The sequence below is a fragment of the Sinocyclocheilus rhinocerous genome, unplaced genomic scaffold (assembly GCF_001515625.1).
Source record: "Sinocyclocheilus rhinocerous isolate Xijiao unplaced genomic scaffold, SAMN03320098_v1.1 scaffold816, whole genome shotgun sequence".
Lineage (NCBI taxonomy): Eukaryota > Metazoa > Chordata > Actinopteri > Cypriniformes > Cyprinidae > Sinocyclocheilus > Sinocyclocheilus rhinocerous.
This window is the reverse complement of record NW_015660894.1, coordinates 52,908-70,850: the sequence shown is the minus strand read 5'-3', so window position 1 is coordinate 70,850 and position 17,943 is coordinate 52,908. Positions and strand designations below refer to the sequence as shown.

The following is a 17,943-nucleotide window of genomic DNA, read 5'->3' as shown; positions in this document are numbered from 1 at the left end:
TCACAATCCTACAAGACTTTATTAATGGCATTGCATGCAATAAAAATACAAACACAAAAAATAAAAACAAACATCTTTAACAAAAAAACTGTCTGAATTTGTAATATATTGCATATGCTGAAGCATCTGAAATAAAATAGGCATGCTTATAATCCCTTTTCCAAAATGAAACATTCCTTCCTCGTTAATAAGATTAAAGTTCGCTAAATCAAAGCGAGGCGCTTCATGCAGCTGTAATAACTTTATGAAATGTTTTCTTTCACCTGTTCTTTCAACGCTGTCAATCCTAAAGCCTTAAATCTTGCTTTAATGTGGCACAGCTTGAGCACAAATCCATTACGATAAATTGCAAAGCAGTTTTAAATGGATAAAATGTTTTATCTGCACAAATATCCTTTTAAAACCACTGTCGATACACAAGCATTGCTCCATTTGTAATCCTCTTTCTCACACCAAATGCACTCTGTACATGTTCACTTTAAAATAAAATGTTGCGCATTTAAACATTTGTGCCTTAAGTATATGTTATTATATATTAAAATATTTTTTGGTTGCAATATTTGCATTTCAAATGACAGTCGTGTTGTCTTCTATGCCGACAAAGCTTTTTAATTTAAAAGGTCAGATATTAATAATATGGATCCCCAGTTCCCACCTCCACCAGTGCTGTTGTATTAGTCCTACACAAAAAGAGCTCTGGGATCACGGGAAGTTAACGCAGCATCTTGAGTTTGCGGTAAAACGACACGGCCATGAGGGCAGCAACGGTGCCCACAATGACGAGGACGGCCAGAGCGATGCCCAGTCCTACAGACGCCCCATTACCACTGTCCTTCTGTGCGCTGCTCACAGCTGTACAGGAATACAAGGGACAGCATGTTATTACCAAATTTTCTGGCATTCTTCTGTAAATGAATCACATTGATGAGGGAGGCTTACCTTCTTCCTTAGTGGTGAGAGCTGAAAGGAAGAACAATATGCAGTTATTATTTAGCTACATTTATGCGTCTTGAAATAACTTGGACTATATAAAATGCTTTTTTCGATTAGTATCATATATTATGAGAAGGATAGTGAGGTGGAAAGAGCCATACGGTTTTCTGCTTTAGTCCTAATAGGTCCTGAGGTGATGAGGGTGGTGTCTGAGAGGCCATCTTTAATTGTCGTCGTCTGTATATCCCGTCTCCTCCTCCTGTTGCATTGCTGATCATTGAAAACGGATGAGAGTTAAACAATAAAGCACGCTCATTCATTTAAGACCCCGACTCCTGTAGTCTGATAGGCCGGTTTGAAAAGCGTGTGGTACCTTGAACTGGGCGCAGGTGCTGGTTTCACAAAGCCTGGTGATGCAGTGGAGGTAGTAGGTGGAAATGGTCTGGTTCTGCTGCTCAATAAAGCGGAAGGCCGGGAAATTAAAGCGAGCCTTCTGACTGTTTCCGTTCTCCGACACGGTGGTAAACTGATCCTGAGAGCACCTTTAAGAAAAGAAGAGACGGAGAATTTTTAAGTATGACCAAATGACTTTCCATGGCTTTGTTGAGTTTATAAAATAATTCTGTAGAGACTCTAAAACAACAATTTCTAATTGATTAAATATTATTTAAATGATTATATTTTTATTTGAATTTAATTTAAATTAATGTTATTTAGTATGAATAAAAAAATAAAATAAATTAGACAACCAATTAATTTCCATTTCAATTGATGAAATATTCTTTCAAATGTTTTATTTTGTTATATTATGTATTTATTATTCTTAGTATAAATACAGTATATATAAAATAAATTAGATGACGAATTTCATGGCTTTGTGGCTCTGTTTTAAAAATAACCTTCTAGAGACTCAAAAACAACATTTCTTATTCCAATATATTATATTTTATTTTATTATATTAGATTAGTTGTATTAATTATATTACATTAATTTAATATAAATATAGAAATAAGTCAAATATAAATGAAATTATATTATATTATAAATGTTATTATTAAAATGACTTTCCTGACATTTCCCTTTTTTTTTAGACTTACGGGACAAAGAGGTTGAAAAAGGTTGAATTTGAGGGTAAGGCTGAGATGGAGGCATAGCATCGATCCAGCAGAACATGATACCTGTAGAGGACAGAATCGGTCATTTTCTACATTAACTAATGGAGGCATATCTTAGAAGAAGCATCAGCAAATGTTACTCACTGTGAAGTCAAGTTTGCTGCAATGACTTGCACGTATATTCTGGTTCTGAGCTCAACACCAAGAGCAGGGATAACGAGTGGAGTTGTGTAGTTTATATCCTAGAGACACAATTCAAATATGACGTTTTGGACACAGTATGACATAGCATAGAAAAAGCTATAGATTTTGGAAACTTTTTCCCTCGTTGTGTATTTACTTTGAAGAGCTGCATGCTTAAAGTGCTGATGAAGCTACCATTGTTGTCAATCACTGCAATGGAGGAGGATGACCTGAAGAGGGAGGCAAAGGTTAGAAATTTCAAATGATACACAGTTAGAGCCCATGGAAATAATTATTCACTACTCAGTTAAGAATGTCAACAAGCTGCACACTCTACACTAGTGTTCAAACTACTGTTTTGTTCATATTTAAAAAGTCTCTTATGCTCACCAAAGCTGCATTTATGTAATCAATAATACAGTAAAATAGTGACATTTTGAAATATGACAGCAATTTAAAATGATAATTTGATTAATTTTCGATAATAAAACGATAATTTTATTTATTCCTGTATTGGCAAAGCTTCATTACTCCAGTCTTCAGTGTCACATGATCCTTCAGAAGTCATTCTAATACACTGATTTGGTGCTCAAGAAATGTTTATTATTATTATCATCATCAGTGAAAACAGTTTTTGTGGAAATCGTGATACATTTTTCATTCAGGATTTTTTGATGACTAGAAAGTTCAAAAGAAAAGCATTTATTAGAAATCTTTTATAACAGTATGTCTTTACACTCACTTTTGACCAATTAAATTCATCCTCGTTGATTCAAAACGGTAAGCCAGAACATGGGCCAGTCCAAAAGTTCCTTAAAACTCTGACTAGACTGGGAGACTAAGACCAACCAGCTTAGGCTGGTTTAAGATTTTTTTTTTATTTCAGCAGAATTAATCTATTAAGAGCGTTAAAAGAGCTTACACATCAACTTGTGTATTGTTGATCAGGTACTCGAGAGGATATGCACAGGAGTAAAAATAACTCAGCTCGGCGTTGTAAGTCACTGTTCCTATTGTGGGGTCAAAAGATCTGATCACCCCACTGATGTTCACCGTCTGGATGTTAGAGAAGTCCGAGAAGATCCCTGTCCCTGGAGCGCTGGTGGTCTACAAATTAAGACAATGAAAAGAATTAGACTTGCAGAAAAAGGTTACAAAATACAGGGGAAATGGGGGGAACTAATTATCTTTTCTTTTTTTAGCGGTTTTTAAATACTTTTCAACATGCTGTCAATGAGTAACACTGACCCCTGTTGGTAACCTCGCTACTTTGCTGGCTGGAGGCACTTTTTAACAGGCCAGAGCGCAAGAATCGTTTGGTTTAAGCTGTTTTTCATTAGAGAATACTTATTCAGTGTGAATATAGTTTAAGATGCAGTAATACTCACGCGGAAGATGCTGCCGCAGGCGTCTAATTGTCTCAGCGGGAAGTTGAAGCGCACGACCGGAGGATTCGCGGTCGCATCCAGCGTTCCGCGACACAACGGATCATTTTTGATTTGATTCAGAACCAACAGACTCTCGTTATATCCAGTGTAAATGATCGGGCAAACCTGGATGGCCAAATTTATAGACTGGGTCCCGCAATACACTGCGATGTCGGTGTACGCTGTAACACAAAAACAAGCTCCCTGATGTCTTTCCTTTAAAACTGATTCATTGTTTTAGTTTTAAAAGCAGTTACAATAGGCTAATAATTGGAGACAAAACCATGCAGTACAATAGGCCTACCTGGACGCCTGAAGGAAGTCCCACACTCACTAGAAGTAAGAGCCAGTTGGCCTTTAACCAGTGCACCCAAAATCAAGAGGCTGAGGAGAACCATGTCAGCTATCTGCTCTTCATCAATGTCCAAAAATGACCGTTAAATAAGTCTCAGCACCCCAGAGAAAATCTCGAAGTTATCCTTGCTGTTAAAGATCCTTTATCTTCTCAAAGTCACTGTTGGATTAACTCTGACAGGCTTTAGTCTGTTATTTATATATGTATGTGTGTGTAGGAGACGTTAGAGAACTTCCGCAGGATTGGGCCAAAACAAGGTCATTTGCCATTCAGTATGGTTGCTTGAGTTCTCAAGAACAATTCACTTTTGTGGATAAGGTACCATTACCTTGAGGCAAACCTTGAAACCTTACACATCACCTTTAAAGTTAGACCATAAACAATGACCACTGTCTTTGTCATCTTGTACATCCTGAAACATATTAACATGTAATTTAATAAACTAAGTACAAACTCTATTGTAGAAGTACACAATATGTGGGAGGTCCCGTCTTCTGTTTGGACATCTATCGGTCTGACCTCTGACCTTCCATGCCTTTTAGAAGGTTTGTTACCTTAAAATCTTGATGGTCACTGCATGAAATCACACGGTTTGTACACACCTACTTTATTGATGTGATAATGATTGTCAAAGGGATTTGATGAAGGTGTTCATTGTGGGACACAAAAGATACAGTATTTTGAAAAATGTCTTAGTGTAAAATGCAATGGCATCTAAAACAACACTGGCCTCCACTGACTTTCATTACATTTTAAAAAAACAGTTGAAACATTAAACTGTTTCAAAGAAGAAAGAAAGTCATTCAGGTTTGGAATGACATGAGGATGAGTAAATGATGGCAAATTTTTGGGTGAACTATCCCTTTGGGAGTAACAACACTTTAGTAATTCTGAAGCTTTTCGAATAGTAAGGTTGCATGAAAATGCTAGAGTTTTGGATTCTTCCTTGCTTCTTATCAACAGCTAATGATGTGAAATCTGTGAAAATGAGGTACCACTTCACAGAAAACACCAATGGAATTGTAACATGAACCTGTCAGCTGAGCTACCTGGGAAGGACGACACTTTTTCTAATTAGGGTCAAATCAGAGTGTAGGGTGTTGGCCTTCCTCTATTGACAAGGACACAAAACCATGGAAAATGTTACAGACCTCATCATAATATGATGCTGGCCATGACGCATTCAGTTAAATCTCTTAGCAAAACAATGCTGTGGACTGTTACACACGCATAAAAAACAAAAGGGAGATAAACAATCACTGCATCAGATTTTTCTAGTTTTTGGCTCGCTGCAAGCCCTGCAGGAATCTGGGATTATATAGAGAAAGGATGCAGATTGTGAAGATCTACAGTGGCACTGTGAGAAATGAGTGGTTTGTGTCTGTGTTGTATTTTCAATGTCATTTCTTGTGGCTGAATAAAAAAGAGTGTGATTTGAGATAAATATGGTATATGTTGCAAATTATCTATAAAACTGATATAAATGCAGACAAATGAGCAATAAGTAGTGAAATAAGACATCGGTTTGAATAAATTTTTATATTAAAACACTTTAAAAATGTCCATTATGTGCAGCTGACAAAATCTGTTCGGGAAAAACATCAGATTGTACATATTTACAATTTTAATTAAAAAATATTATAATGGCACATCAATTTAATAGCACTATAAATGTGCATCTAAAAATATATTATAAAATATATTTATATTTTAAACTATATCATGCAAATTAAATTGTCTAGGTTAACAGCGTCTGTGTCATGCTGTTTATTACCATAGAAAATAACTGTGATTTGTCCCTCCATTTGTAAAAATAAACAAAAACTGTACTAAAAATCAATATTAATTGTGCAGTATTTTCTGTGGTATTCGATCCAATCTGTTGCTGCCAACTAATATTTAACTAGGAAGACTTTTTCATCACTTATTCTTCTCATCACACTTATATACACACAGTTTAAAAGATCAACAATAATTCATAAAGCAAATCATCTGCAATTTATATGTGAACAATCTACATTTAATTTGTGCTTTGCACTTCAAGACATATAGGATCACAGACCCTGATACAGTTAACAAACTGAGGTAATTTAAAAGGCACTATTAGATTCATATAGTTCAAAAGGGAAAACTCATTTGACAAAGCCGCCCAATGGCAATTTTGTGACATGCGAGAGCAGTGACCAAATATTGTTTGACGTATTTCAGTGCACGTCATGGTCATCTGAAGCTGGGGTTCCAGACCCCTCTCAGACTAGAAGGGCTGGGCTTCCTGAGCAGCCTGAGGGAGAGGATGAAGAGGCCCAGGCTCGTCACACCCAGCACAACCACACCTGATATCAAGGCACTGGTTACAGCATTCAGATGCTGGGAGGATCCGCTCGCTGCAGGGGCACAGAGAGGGGTGAATGGGGGTCAGCAGAGGTTGTGGGGATGAGTGGGGTTGAGTGGGATGGGGGTCCAAATCAGACATGGTTCTGTAAATGGGTACCACAGTTGTCATGGATCTCATTTGCAGAACTTGACACTAGTGTCCATTGTTTCAGTGTGAAAACAGAGCTGATGTCTCACAGAAAGGACATGGTGGGGTGGGGGGTGGGGTGGGGAGACTACTAATGAAAAACATTTAGCAGGCTACTTAAAGAAATATTTTACCAAGTTGTGAGTTGTTGGTTGGAGATTCATCTGCAGAAAACAAGCGAGATGTATTTTTAGAGGTTTTTGTGATAAATGGTTTCATGGTTTAATACATTCTACACGGAACTACATCAATTGCATCTCAAGCTTTAAGCAAATTCTACATTCGTACTCAATTCAAATGTATGTACAAATGAACAAAAGTACAAAAATAAAAATCGTACAAAAATAAGTCAATTTCAAATATATAAAATCTACTTAACATTACAAAGCTGGTGTTCCCAGCATGCACAGGCGCATGAATAATTAATAAGTTTGCCTGGGGGGGGGGGAGACTACTAATGAAAAACATTTAGCAGGCTACTTAAAGAAATATTTTACCAAGTTGTGAGTTGTTGGTTGGAGATTCATCTGCAGAAAACAAGCGAGATGTATTTTTAGAGGTTTTTGTGATAAATGGTTTCATGGTTTAATACATTCTACACGGAACTACATCAATTGCATCTCAAGCTTTAAGCAAATTCTACATTCGTACTCAATTCAAATGTATGTACAAATGAACAAAAGTACAAAAATAAAAATCGTACAAAAATAAGTCAATTTCAAATATATAAAATCTACTTAACATTACAAAGCTGGTGTTCCCAGCATGCACAGGCGCATGAATAATTAATAAGTTTGCCTGCTTTTAGGTTTGCTTTTACACCACGTTGTTATTGATTTAGCTGTCATGTTTAGAAAAAGAATCCATTGATCGTTACCATTATCATGCTTTGTGTACCAAATGTTGAGGCCTGTGAGATTGACTGCATCTCTTGTTTCTCAAAACATATATTTTAAAAACATATTATATATTATAAGGTGATGTTGTCTCACAGAAATTGAAACGTGCGTTATATGGCTGTTTGAAATATGACTATTTCACTTTTTTAAAGAAATGTATACTTTTCTGCATTAAATTGATCAAAATTGACTGTAAAAACAATTGTAACGTTACAAAAGATTTATTTATTTAAATGTATTTTTGATCAAATAAATGCAAAGCTTGGTTAACATAAGAGAGTTCTTTCAGAAACATTAAAGTCTTACAGACCCCTCGTTACTTTTGAACAATATTTATTGTTTATTTTAATGTAACTGTTTTATATTGTAAATATGTTAAATACTGTAAATTTTATTTTTAGGGTCATCACATCACATTTGTAATGTGAAATGTTTCAAGTTAGGTTTACTCATTGATTTTTTTTCAATACAATGTCATAAGAGTTAAGTAGATTTTACTTTTATACTGTTAATAATTCAATTTACTGAGGATGGCTCTCACCGCTCCTAGTGATTATGGGCCCTGCGGTTATGACGGCATCCCCTGAGGACGAACCTGATACAACATGTTCATCCACAGTGTCTCTCCTCCTGCGCTTTCCACAGATCTGCCATGAATGATATTACAGTCAGTGCTCTCGTTCAGTTACTGCACATAAAATATATTATCAACCAAAAAATACTTCAGCATTATGACTGTTTACCGGCATTAGTATTGCGCAGTCACCAACTCGACACAGCTTTGTAATACAGTGCAGAAACACGGTGGACATCTTTTGGTTCTTATGTTTCACAAAACGGAAAACTTCAAACGCAAAGCGGCCCATTTGGCTTTTTCCGTTCTCAAATACAGTTGTCTGTGGATCCTTGTAGCACCTATTTAAACCCCCACAAAAAATCAGATAAATTGATTATCTTCAGTCAGACACAACTGCAACCGTGGAAAAGGTCATAGCGTATCCCATCATTAGGGTTCCCAGAGGGGGTGGCGTAACAGTGATCCATCAGAACGTTCCACCTGTGGGGAAAACACAGTCATTTCTGCTAATAATGGGAATCAAATCTCTAATCTCAAAAAAAAACAAAACAAAAAAAACACCAACAGGGGCTTAGTTAACAGGGCCTCAAAAAAGTATTTACCCACGACTAGTAATGAGTTTATACTAGTAATGAATTTATAATGAGTTTAGAATATATATATAAACATATTTCTCTGTACGATATACCTCCTGTCCAGATTTGTAGCCTTAACTGCAGCAAACACACGAGTTTTCAAGGACAGGCCGGACATTGGTATAGAGATCAGCTGACTGAAGGTTGAGTCCTGTAAAATATGAAACAAAGAAAATTAGCTACTGTAATGGTGGTCTAAGTCATTCTTCATTGCAACATGCCATTTTTACATTTTAATTTATTTTTGAGTACTACATACACATTTGTGTACAAATCCACAATATGAAATTGATAATAATAGATCCTAAGAATAAATTATTTACAATCCAAATAAGTCAATAAGTCAAATTTCATTTGTAATTCTAAGTTAATTAATTTCTAATAATAATAATAATAATAATAATGAAGTTTAATGTAATACAATTTTAAGTATACAACCATTAACATTTTAAAATGATTAACAATATTCCTAAAATATAAATTTTTATGTATAGTTAGTTGCAAATTTTTTAAATAAATTTGTATTTTCATTTTAAGAAATTATATGTAATTTGCGGTAACACTTTATTTTAAAGCTGTCCTTGTTACAGATTACATGCACTTACTATTATAATAACAACAATAAATTATGCATAATTACATGCAAGTAACCCTAAGGAAAACCATAATCCTAACCCTAACCAAACCATATAGTAAGTACTAGTAGTTCATTAATATTACTCAGTACTTAAATATATAATTAGACTGTAACAATGACACCTAAAAATAAAGTGTAACCTAACTTACTAACTTTTGTAAATTACATGTAATAAAAACGTGGTACAGAAAATGTATGAAACATTCTGTATTGCTACACATCCATACTTTAAAATGCATTTTATTTGAATGACTACAGAGATCACTCACATTGTAAAGCACTAGACTGAGAGTGCTCAGGAAAGTGCCGTTGTTGTCTTTCACTGATATTGCAGCAGACGATCTGGTAAAGAAGAATGAGATTAAAACAAGATATTATGGCTGTATATTCACAGCAGAACATATAAGCAAAGGTTATTCTGATTATTCTGATAAATGCAGAGTTGTAGTTGTAGAAGTAAGTAGGTTATTACATCAGAAAACACTCACGATGCCAGCTGGCTGTTATTGAGCAGGTACTCCAGAGGATAACTACAGCTGAATTTATAGACCAGTCCTGGCAGGTAGCTGATAACAGTTGGAGGGTCTGGGGTGTCAATGTAGCCTGATATATTACCCATCTGTACCATGGAGATGTTCCCATAGGCATTAAAGCCTTGAGATGTAGAAACCTGATTAGAGAAACAGAGTTTTTTAAAACTCATATAATCAAATTTGTTCTTTAGAATTACATATCAGTTATGTTACCTAATGGAATAGTTCACCCAAAAATGAAATTTTGATGGAAATTTACTCAGGCCATCCAAGGTGTAGATGAGTTTGTTTGCTCGTCGTAACAGATTTGGAGACATTTAGAATTACATCACTCGCTCACCAATGGATCCTCTGCAGTGAATGGGTGCCGTCAGAATGAGAGCTCAAACATCTGATAAAAACACCACAGTAATCTACAAAAATATGTCTGTAGATTTTGATGTTAGAGGACAACAGGGAATGGACTTTTTCACTAATTATAAATTATGGATTATTATTTTAGCCGTGGAAGCAATGGTTTAAAGTAAAAAATGTCATAGCGATGGACTTGTTTATCACAAACACACAGCTTTTCACTTCACAAGACATTAATTGATGGACTAGTGTTGTGTGGATTACTTGTGTGTTATTCTGATGCTTTTATCAGCTGTTTGGACTCTCATCCTGACGGCACCCGTTCACTGCAGAGGATCCATTGATTAACAAGTGATGTAATGCTAAATTTCTCCACATCTGTTCCAGTGAAAAAGCAAACTCATCTACAACTTAGATAGCCTGGGATTACATTTTCAGCAAATTTTAATTTTTGGGTGAACTATTCCTTTAACACAAACAGTGCAAAAAAGTGAAGCTGGTGCCAGTTCACATAGACAATTCAATAGTACTGAATGATTACCATATTCACACACCATGGTATTCCCATAATACATGTCCAAAAACTATACCATAGTACTTGTGTGTAAGTGAATGTATCGCTCACCTCCAGCGTGTTTCCACAGGCCTCCAGTGTGCTCAGGCTGATACTGAAGAGCACAGCTGTGGGGAAAGTGTTGTTGTTTATGAAGCCTTGGCATTGGGCGTCTCCATGACGACTGTTCAGTGCCAAGTCAGCATCAGTGTATCCAGAGTACAGCACAGGACAAAGGTTAATCTTTAGTGTGATTGTCTGAATGCCACAGTATACACTGATATCTCTCTCACCTTGAGGAAAAAAATAATAATATAAGTAAATGAAACCCTCATAATATGTTGCAATTGGAGACAGCATTCTTTACTAAACATGGGCTTATAATAAAATACAGTAGAGTCCAAAAGTCAAATAAAGGAAATGCTTCAATTTAGCATTATTTATTTATTTTTTTTACACATTTTCCATTACAAATGGTATTATCAGTGTGACAATGTAAGTGCAAAGCTGAACTGAAATATTATTATGAATTTCAGAATGTTTTAGTATTTGGTTTGTCCCCCTTTTTCTTTAATGATAGCAGCACTTGAGCTCCATAATCTCCACAAGCAAGAATATTTCATCTTTTGGAGCTGGAAATACTACATGCTTATTTAGTTCATAACATTTATTTGTTATACATTTCTCAATATTATACAATTTCTTGTTATTTCCACATTTAAATTACGTTGTAAATTCCAGATTTCCAGTGCAGACTCAAACTTTCGTATCCCACTATATGTAAAAATACATTAAAAAAGTTAGTTAGTTACAGAAAAATAAGCATTAAAAAAATTATTAATTATTAATTATTTTTAATTGATTTATTCCCACTACTGTTCAAAAGACTGGGAATGGTAGGATTTTAATGTTTTTCAAAGAAGTCTCTTATGCTCATGAAGGCTGTTTGTAATCAAAAATACATTAAAATTAATAATAATAATAATAATTACAACAATAATAATAATAATAATAACAACAGTAAGTAAAACCGTGAAATATCATTGCAATTTTAAATAATATATTTTTATAGATTTGTATTTTTATTTATTTTAATATATTTTCAAATTTAATTTGTTCAGCATCATAACACCAGTCTTCAGTGTCACATGATCTTTCAGAAAACTTTCTAATATGCTGATTTTTTTGTAAATATTTGTAGAAAATAAAAATTATTTGATTATTTGTACAAATTAAAAATTTAAGCGTATACATTTTTCTTTTTGAAAAGAACAGCATTTATTTGAAATAGAATTTGTTTTAACATTATAAGTGTCTTTAGCATTTGTTTTAACATTGTAAGTGTCTTTACTATCACTTTTGATCAATTTAATGCATCTTTGCTGAATGGAGTATTAATTTCTTTCAAAACAGACAAACAAACAAACAAAAAACAAACAAACAAACATCTAACTGACTTTTGAACTGTATTGTTTATTTGGCTCTTCTTACCAGGGAATCTGCTGTGGTAGCTTGGATCACAGTTGAATCCATTGAACTGTGTAAAAGCTAAATGAATCCCACAGAAAAGCACAAGAGGAACACATATCCACTCCATTTCAACACCTGGAAAGCAAGGAGAACAGACATTTTTGTCATTTAAAAAAATCTAAATTCAAACAATGACTGACATAACAGTAACATTTTTGACTTAACAACATGGCAACAGAATAATAGCATAAAGTGTTGATTGAGTCTCCTACCTCAGTCCCCCGATGCAGGTGAGCTGTGCTCCATGTGTCTCGGCCCGCCGCCACTGAGTTAATGGGCAGCCTGGCATCTCTACAGGGCCGCCCGCACCACGGGCCTCTACCGTGGCCAAAACAATGAGCCATTATCAGACGTCTTAAACAAAAAGAGCTGTCCTGGACAACATGGGAAAATCCATCACAATCTCAATGCGCTGAACAAATCTTTTTCATGGAGCCAGAAACATGAGCAGCTTTTACGATTTCCCACTCGTCTCCTCATGGCTTGATCTGCCTTTGTCATCGCTCAATAATGTCTGAGCTCAGTGTGGGACTGAAATTATGTTTTCATCCGCAGCCGAAGTGACTAAAGGGCCTATTCTCTCTTTCAGTCCATCAGGGTTGATAGTGAGTGTGCTGCTATTGTCACTGTGGCCTCCCGGTTCCTCACGCTTATCTCAACCAGAAACGCTCAGTGATCCACTCAATGAAGCTCACAAACTGCCCCTTTTTGACATAGTAAAGCTAATAGATAATAGCAGATGATAGCTGCCATATTTAATACTCTGATTTAATCAGTTTATATTTCATAAATAAAATGTCTTAATATGCAGTAATAACTATTTTATAGCACCTTCTGATCTTCATACATTTACTATGCTGCCTCAAGAACATGAATCAGTCTACTATGCTGATTTGGTGCTCAAGAAACATATTATCAGTGTTGAAAACAGTTGTGCTGCTTAATATTTATGTGCAAACCATGATACAGTATTAAACAGAAATCTGTTTTAACATTATAAATGTCAACTTTTGATCAATTTAATGCATCCTTGCTGAATAAAAGCATTAATATCCTAATATGGCTGGGCTCTGGGTCCTGTCGCGTTCCGGATCGGGGTAGGACTCTCTCCAGACAACAGTCCAGTTTTAAATATTGATAATAAGAATAATAAGAATAAGAATAATTAATATTTCTTAAACAGCAATTCAGCATATTAGAAGGATTTCTGAAAGATCATGTGACACTGAAGACTGGAGTAATGATGCTGAAAATTTAGCTTTGATCACAGGAATAAATTACATTTTAAAATATATTCAAATAGAAAGCAGTTATTTTAAATAGCAAAAATATTTCACAATATTACTGCTTTTGCTGTATCAAATAAATGCAGGCTTGATGAGCAGAAGAGACTTCTTTAGAAAACATTAAAAATCTTACTGTTCAAAAACTTTTTACTGGTAGTGTATACTCTAATTATGAGTCATAAACAATATTGAAGTTGTTGGGATGCTAATGGTCACAAAAAGGATCAAATGGCTTCTGCCTTTGAAGAATCTTGCTCTTATTAGGCTGTGTTGAAATCAAATATGTTGAACTTTGGACAGGGCTACTATTCAGACCAAATGGGATCAAATGGCCTCCTTCTCCTGAAATGAATACAGAATAAATCCTGAAACAATAATCATGTACTGTACTTCACAACACCCACCCATGAAACGACCCAGATGTACTGTCAGGTGGCCATGTGCTCTGATTCATCCTGACAGATTACATGACATTCAATTGTTTTTAGTGATCACTGTACTGAGAGCAGCTGCTGAGGTCAGAGCTGTCAGGACAGTATATTCTCATACACGTTTAAAAATAAAGGTGCTTCACGATGCCATAGAGGAACCTTTTTTGTCTAAATGGTTCCATAAAGAACCTTTGACATCTGAAGAACCTTTGCTTCACAAAAGGTTCTTTGTGGCGAAAGAAGGTTCTTCAGATTATAAAAAGGTAAGAAAGAGATGGTTCTTTGTGGAACCAAAAATGGTCCTTCTATGGCATCGCATGTAAAAAAAACATTTTAAGCACCTTTATTTTTAAGAGTCATTTATATTGAGGAACAGTTTATAGTGCAATTACCATTTGCAGCGCTAAACCCTTAATTCTAGAGTTAAATTTACACAGATATCAAATGTAAGCATATAGCATACTCCCATATTTTCCTCAGATGTTATATTACAGTCAGATCAGCCGCATACAGACATAAGCATCATCTAATTTGATTCATTGCATGGAATGGCATGACAATTCATTTCTTATGATTAGAATCAGCATGAAAACAGTGCTTATTATTACCGTTATCAATTTTTTTACACAAAGGCCTTTAAATCTATGCCACTAACAAATCAAGAAAATATATTACTGATTCATTTATTTAGTTTTACTATAACTTGTTTTTATTACTGACTAAAATATATAGCGAATAGCCCAGCCCACCGAGTGAAATCTATCCGAAACAACTGATAGTAAGGGACTTTCAGCATACATGTTTTGTTTGAATAATAAAGCCTTAGAAATGTTTGACTACAAAGAACCTTTGACATCTGAAGAACCTTTGCTTCACAAAAGGTTCTTTGTGGCGAAAGAAGGTTCTTCAGATTATAAAAAGGTAAGAAAGAGATGGTTCTTTGTGGAACCAAAAATGATTCTTCTATGGCATCGCATGTAAAAAAAACATTTTAAGCACCTTTATTTTTAAGAGTCATTTATATTGAGGAACAGTTTATAGTGCAATTACCATTTGCAGCGTTAAACCCTTAATTCTAGAGTTAAATTTACACAGATATCAAATGTAAGCATATAGCATACTCCCATATTTTCCTCAGATGTTATATTACAGTCAGATCAGCCGCATACAGACATAAGCATCATCTAATTTGATTCATTGCATGGAATGGCATGACAATTCATTTCTTATGATTAGAATCAGCATGAAAACAGTGCTTATTATTACCGTTATCAATTTTTTTACACAAAGGCCTTTAAATCTATGCCACTAGCAAATCAAGAAAATTACTGATTCATTTATTTAGTTTTACTATAACTTGTTTTTATTACTGACAAAAATATATAGCGAATAGCCCAGCCCACCGAGTGAAATCTATCCGAAACAACTGATAGTAAGGGACTTTCAGCATACATGTTTTGTTTGAATAATAAAGCCTTAGAAATGTTTGACTACAGTTTCAAAGGAGGACAAAAATGTCAGCTAACATTTCAGGGGACAGGGTATTCATGTTATCCAAATACAAGCTTACTGATGTTGTACCCTCCTACCTGCATTGCAATACCTGTTATTATGCTTTATTTTCTAAAGCAAAAGAGAAATTTCTTTTGTTAAGCTGCTTGCATAAAGAAAACATAATATTTCTCAATACGAGGGGAAAAGCATGTGGGTGTAAATTTAAGCAGTTTTCATAAATTAAATGTAAGAGAAATCACAATATGATTTTATTTAAATTAAATGTAGATTTATTTAAATACATTAATTTAAATTAATTCATTAAATGCTCTCACTAGTTGATGCTCAGAGGTAAAGAAAATAAAAACTGTTTTGTTGTTCCTTGGGCTATATGATTAAATCGAATGGGTTTAGTCATTTAAATAATAAAAAAAAAACATTCACTAGATCTAGATGCTTTAATCTAATTATTCATTAAACATAAGTATGTTTTATCCCCCACATGAAAGGGAGAGAAAATGCTGTTGACACGGAGCATCACAGGCGCATCTCCGTGCCATCGGCATAATGTTTCGACTGCGCCCTCTAGTGTTCATATCAGGTGGCGCGTAGGCGTGATGACTTGACTTGTGTCATTGCCCTTAACTTCTACAGTCATACTGCTTCTTACATATAGCCCATACATGCAAGCCACTATAACATTTGTTTTAAAATAATTTCTAAACTATTGTTCAGATTTGTTCTGAATTATTGTTTATAAGATCAACTGTTTCAATATTTGATTCAGGTGTATTTAGTTAATCAAATTTCATGAAGTCCCTCCTCTTTAAACGTAATCTTTAAAAAAAGATTATTTGTAACATTCTTTTTCATATTTTCATCATTTTTTCACTTTAATTTGTCAGCTTTAATAACATTACATTATCCCTCACTATTAAAATCACAGACCATAAACAAGATTTTTTTTAAAAATGTTTTTGAAAGTGGTCTCTTATGCTCACCAAGGCTGCATGTATTTTATATACAAGTAAATATTAAATACAGTAAAAACAGTAACATTGAGAAGTATTAATCCAATTTAAAATAGGCTGATCGTTTAAAAAGTAATTCATTCCAGTGATGGCAAAGCTGAATTTTCAGCATCCAGTCTTCAGTGTCACATGATCCTTCAGAAACCATTCTAATATGCTGATTTGATGCATAAGAAAATTTTTCTCTTATTATCAATGTTGAAAACTGTTGTACTGCGTAATATTTTTATGGGAACTGCGTTTTTTTTTTTTTCAGGATTCTTTGATGAACAGAAAGTTTGAAAGAACAGCATTTATTTGAAAGTCATTTTTGTTATAAACGTTATAAATGTCTGTAACTGTCACTTTTTTCATGTCAATTTAATGCATCTTCACTCAATGCAAGTATTAATTAACTTAAAATAATTAACTTTAAAATACTAATCCTTAAAATAATCACCCTTCTTTAGAATATCTTTTATGTTCCACTGAAGAAAGAAAGGCATAGGCCTACAGGTTTGTTAGGAACAACTTCTATTTAAAATTAATTTTTAATTTCTTTAAAACTAAATAAAAACATAATATTGTGAAATAACCCATAGTGTACTGAAGGTCTATGGACATTAATTGTACTTTGCTATGAAGGCCTATGTATCTTTAAAGGAAAATCACAAACACACACACACACACACACACACACACACACACACTATACAAACTGTATTTTCTATCCCCTTACTCTAACCCTACCCTTCACAGAAAACTTTTTGCATTAAAAAAAATAATTAAAAAAAGAATAACAAAATAAAAAAATAAAAATAAAAAAAGAATAAAGTTTTTTTTTTTTTTACTTTTTAGGCATTTGGTTTACACGAGACACGAGAAGTGTTCTCATAAACCATGTTCATGTTGTAATACCTATGTCATTATACACATTTGTGTCCTCATAAACTATATAAACCCGTACAAACGTCCGTGTAAAAAGTATGTCAAAAATACGTAAGTCCTTTTTCAAATTTCACATCCTATGAGTTACGACATGAATAGGCTTGATTTGTCAATATGATGATATGATACATTATTTCTAGATTTGATGGTGTTGAGCCGTTTATATATGCCAAGAGTATAGCTATATATCTTCAGTGTTGGGAAGGATATATTTGGAAATGTAATAGGTTACAGATTACAAGTTACCCTATCTAAAATGTAATAAGTAGTGTAACTATTTCAATTACTTTACTAAAGTAATCAGTTACTTTAGTAATCAGATTTCAGATTACTAAAGTAATGTAACTGATTACATTTGATTACTTTTTGATTACTTTCCGAAATGTTCAACTGTTAATCATTTTCAAACGTGTAAACTAGGCATGGTTAACCTTACAGTACTCAACACTGATTAGTGTCATTTTCAAAATCCTTCATCACTTGAATTAAGATTATAATCATTTAATTTTAAAGCACAGCTA

At 34.1% G+C, this 17,943-nt stretch overlaps 2 protein-coding genes across 2 annotated transcripts; both read right to left on the bottom strand.

Moving 5' to 3' along the window:
- Nucleotides 1–4,164, bottom strand: LOC107726094 (zona pellucida-like domain-containing protein 1). Its single transcript, XM_016535577.1, has 10 exons — nucleotides 3,964–4,164; nucleotides 3,621–3,841; nucleotides 3,155–3,339; nucleotides 2,390–2,462; nucleotides 2,194–2,291; nucleotides 2,032–2,112; nucleotides 1,307–1,475; nucleotides 1,095–1,203; nucleotides 940–960; nucleotides 1–852 (listed from the first exon to the last, which is right to left on the bottom strand). Exons 1-10 carry the CDS (start codon nucleotides 4,055–4,057, stop codon nucleotides 713–715), a joined length of 1,191 nt encoding a protein of 396 aa, XP_016391063.1. The 5' UTR covers nucleotides 4,058–4,164; the 3' UTR covers nucleotides 1–712.
- A 2,070-nt stretch (nucleotides 4,165–6,234) lies between these two features.
- LOC107726089 (zona pellucida-like domain-containing protein 1) lies at nucleotides 6,235–12,320 on the bottom strand. Its single transcript, XM_016535572.1, has 10 exons — nucleotides 12,215–12,320; nucleotides 10,796–11,016; nucleotides 9,772–9,953; nucleotides 9,553–9,625; nucleotides 8,700–8,797; nucleotides 8,401–8,491; nucleotides 8,178–8,339; nucleotides 7,976–8,081; nucleotides 7,033–7,062; nucleotides 6,235–6,398 (listed from the first exon to the last, which is right to left on the bottom strand). Exons 1-10 carry the CDS (start codon nucleotides 12,318–12,320, stop codon nucleotides 6,235–6,237), a joined length of 1,233 nt encoding a protein of 410 aa, XP_016391058.1.
- Between the last annotated feature and the right edge of the window lie 5,623 nt (nucleotides 12,321–17,943).

Bases quoted from the DNA above. Each gene is read 5' to 3' on its own strand.
- LOC107726094 (XM_016535577.1), bottom strand. From the start codon at position 4,057: ATGGTTCTCCTCAGCCTCTTGATTTTGGGTGCACTGGTTAAAGGCCAA. The intron at 3,340-3,620 runs GTGAGTATTACT...CTTAATTTGTAG, and splicing joins CCTGCGGCAGCATCTTCCGC to ACCACCAGCGCTCCAGGGAC. The intron at 1,476-2,031 runs GTAAGTCTAAAA...CTTTTCTTAAAG, and splicing joins TTTTTCAACCTCTTTGTCCC to GTGCTCTCAGGATCAGTTTA.
- LOC107726089 (XM_016535572.1), bottom strand. From the start codon at position 12,320: ATGGAGTGGATATGTGTTCCTCTTGTGCTTTTCTGTGGGATTCATTTA. The intron at 9,954-10,795 runs GTGAGCGATACA...TTCTCTAATCAG, and splicing joins CCTGTGGAAACACGCTGGAG to GTTTCTACATCTCAAGGCTT. The intron at 8,340-8,400 runs GTCTGACTGAAG...AGGTGCTACAAG, and splicing joins TTTTCCACGGTTGCAGTTGT to GATCCACAGACAACTGTATT.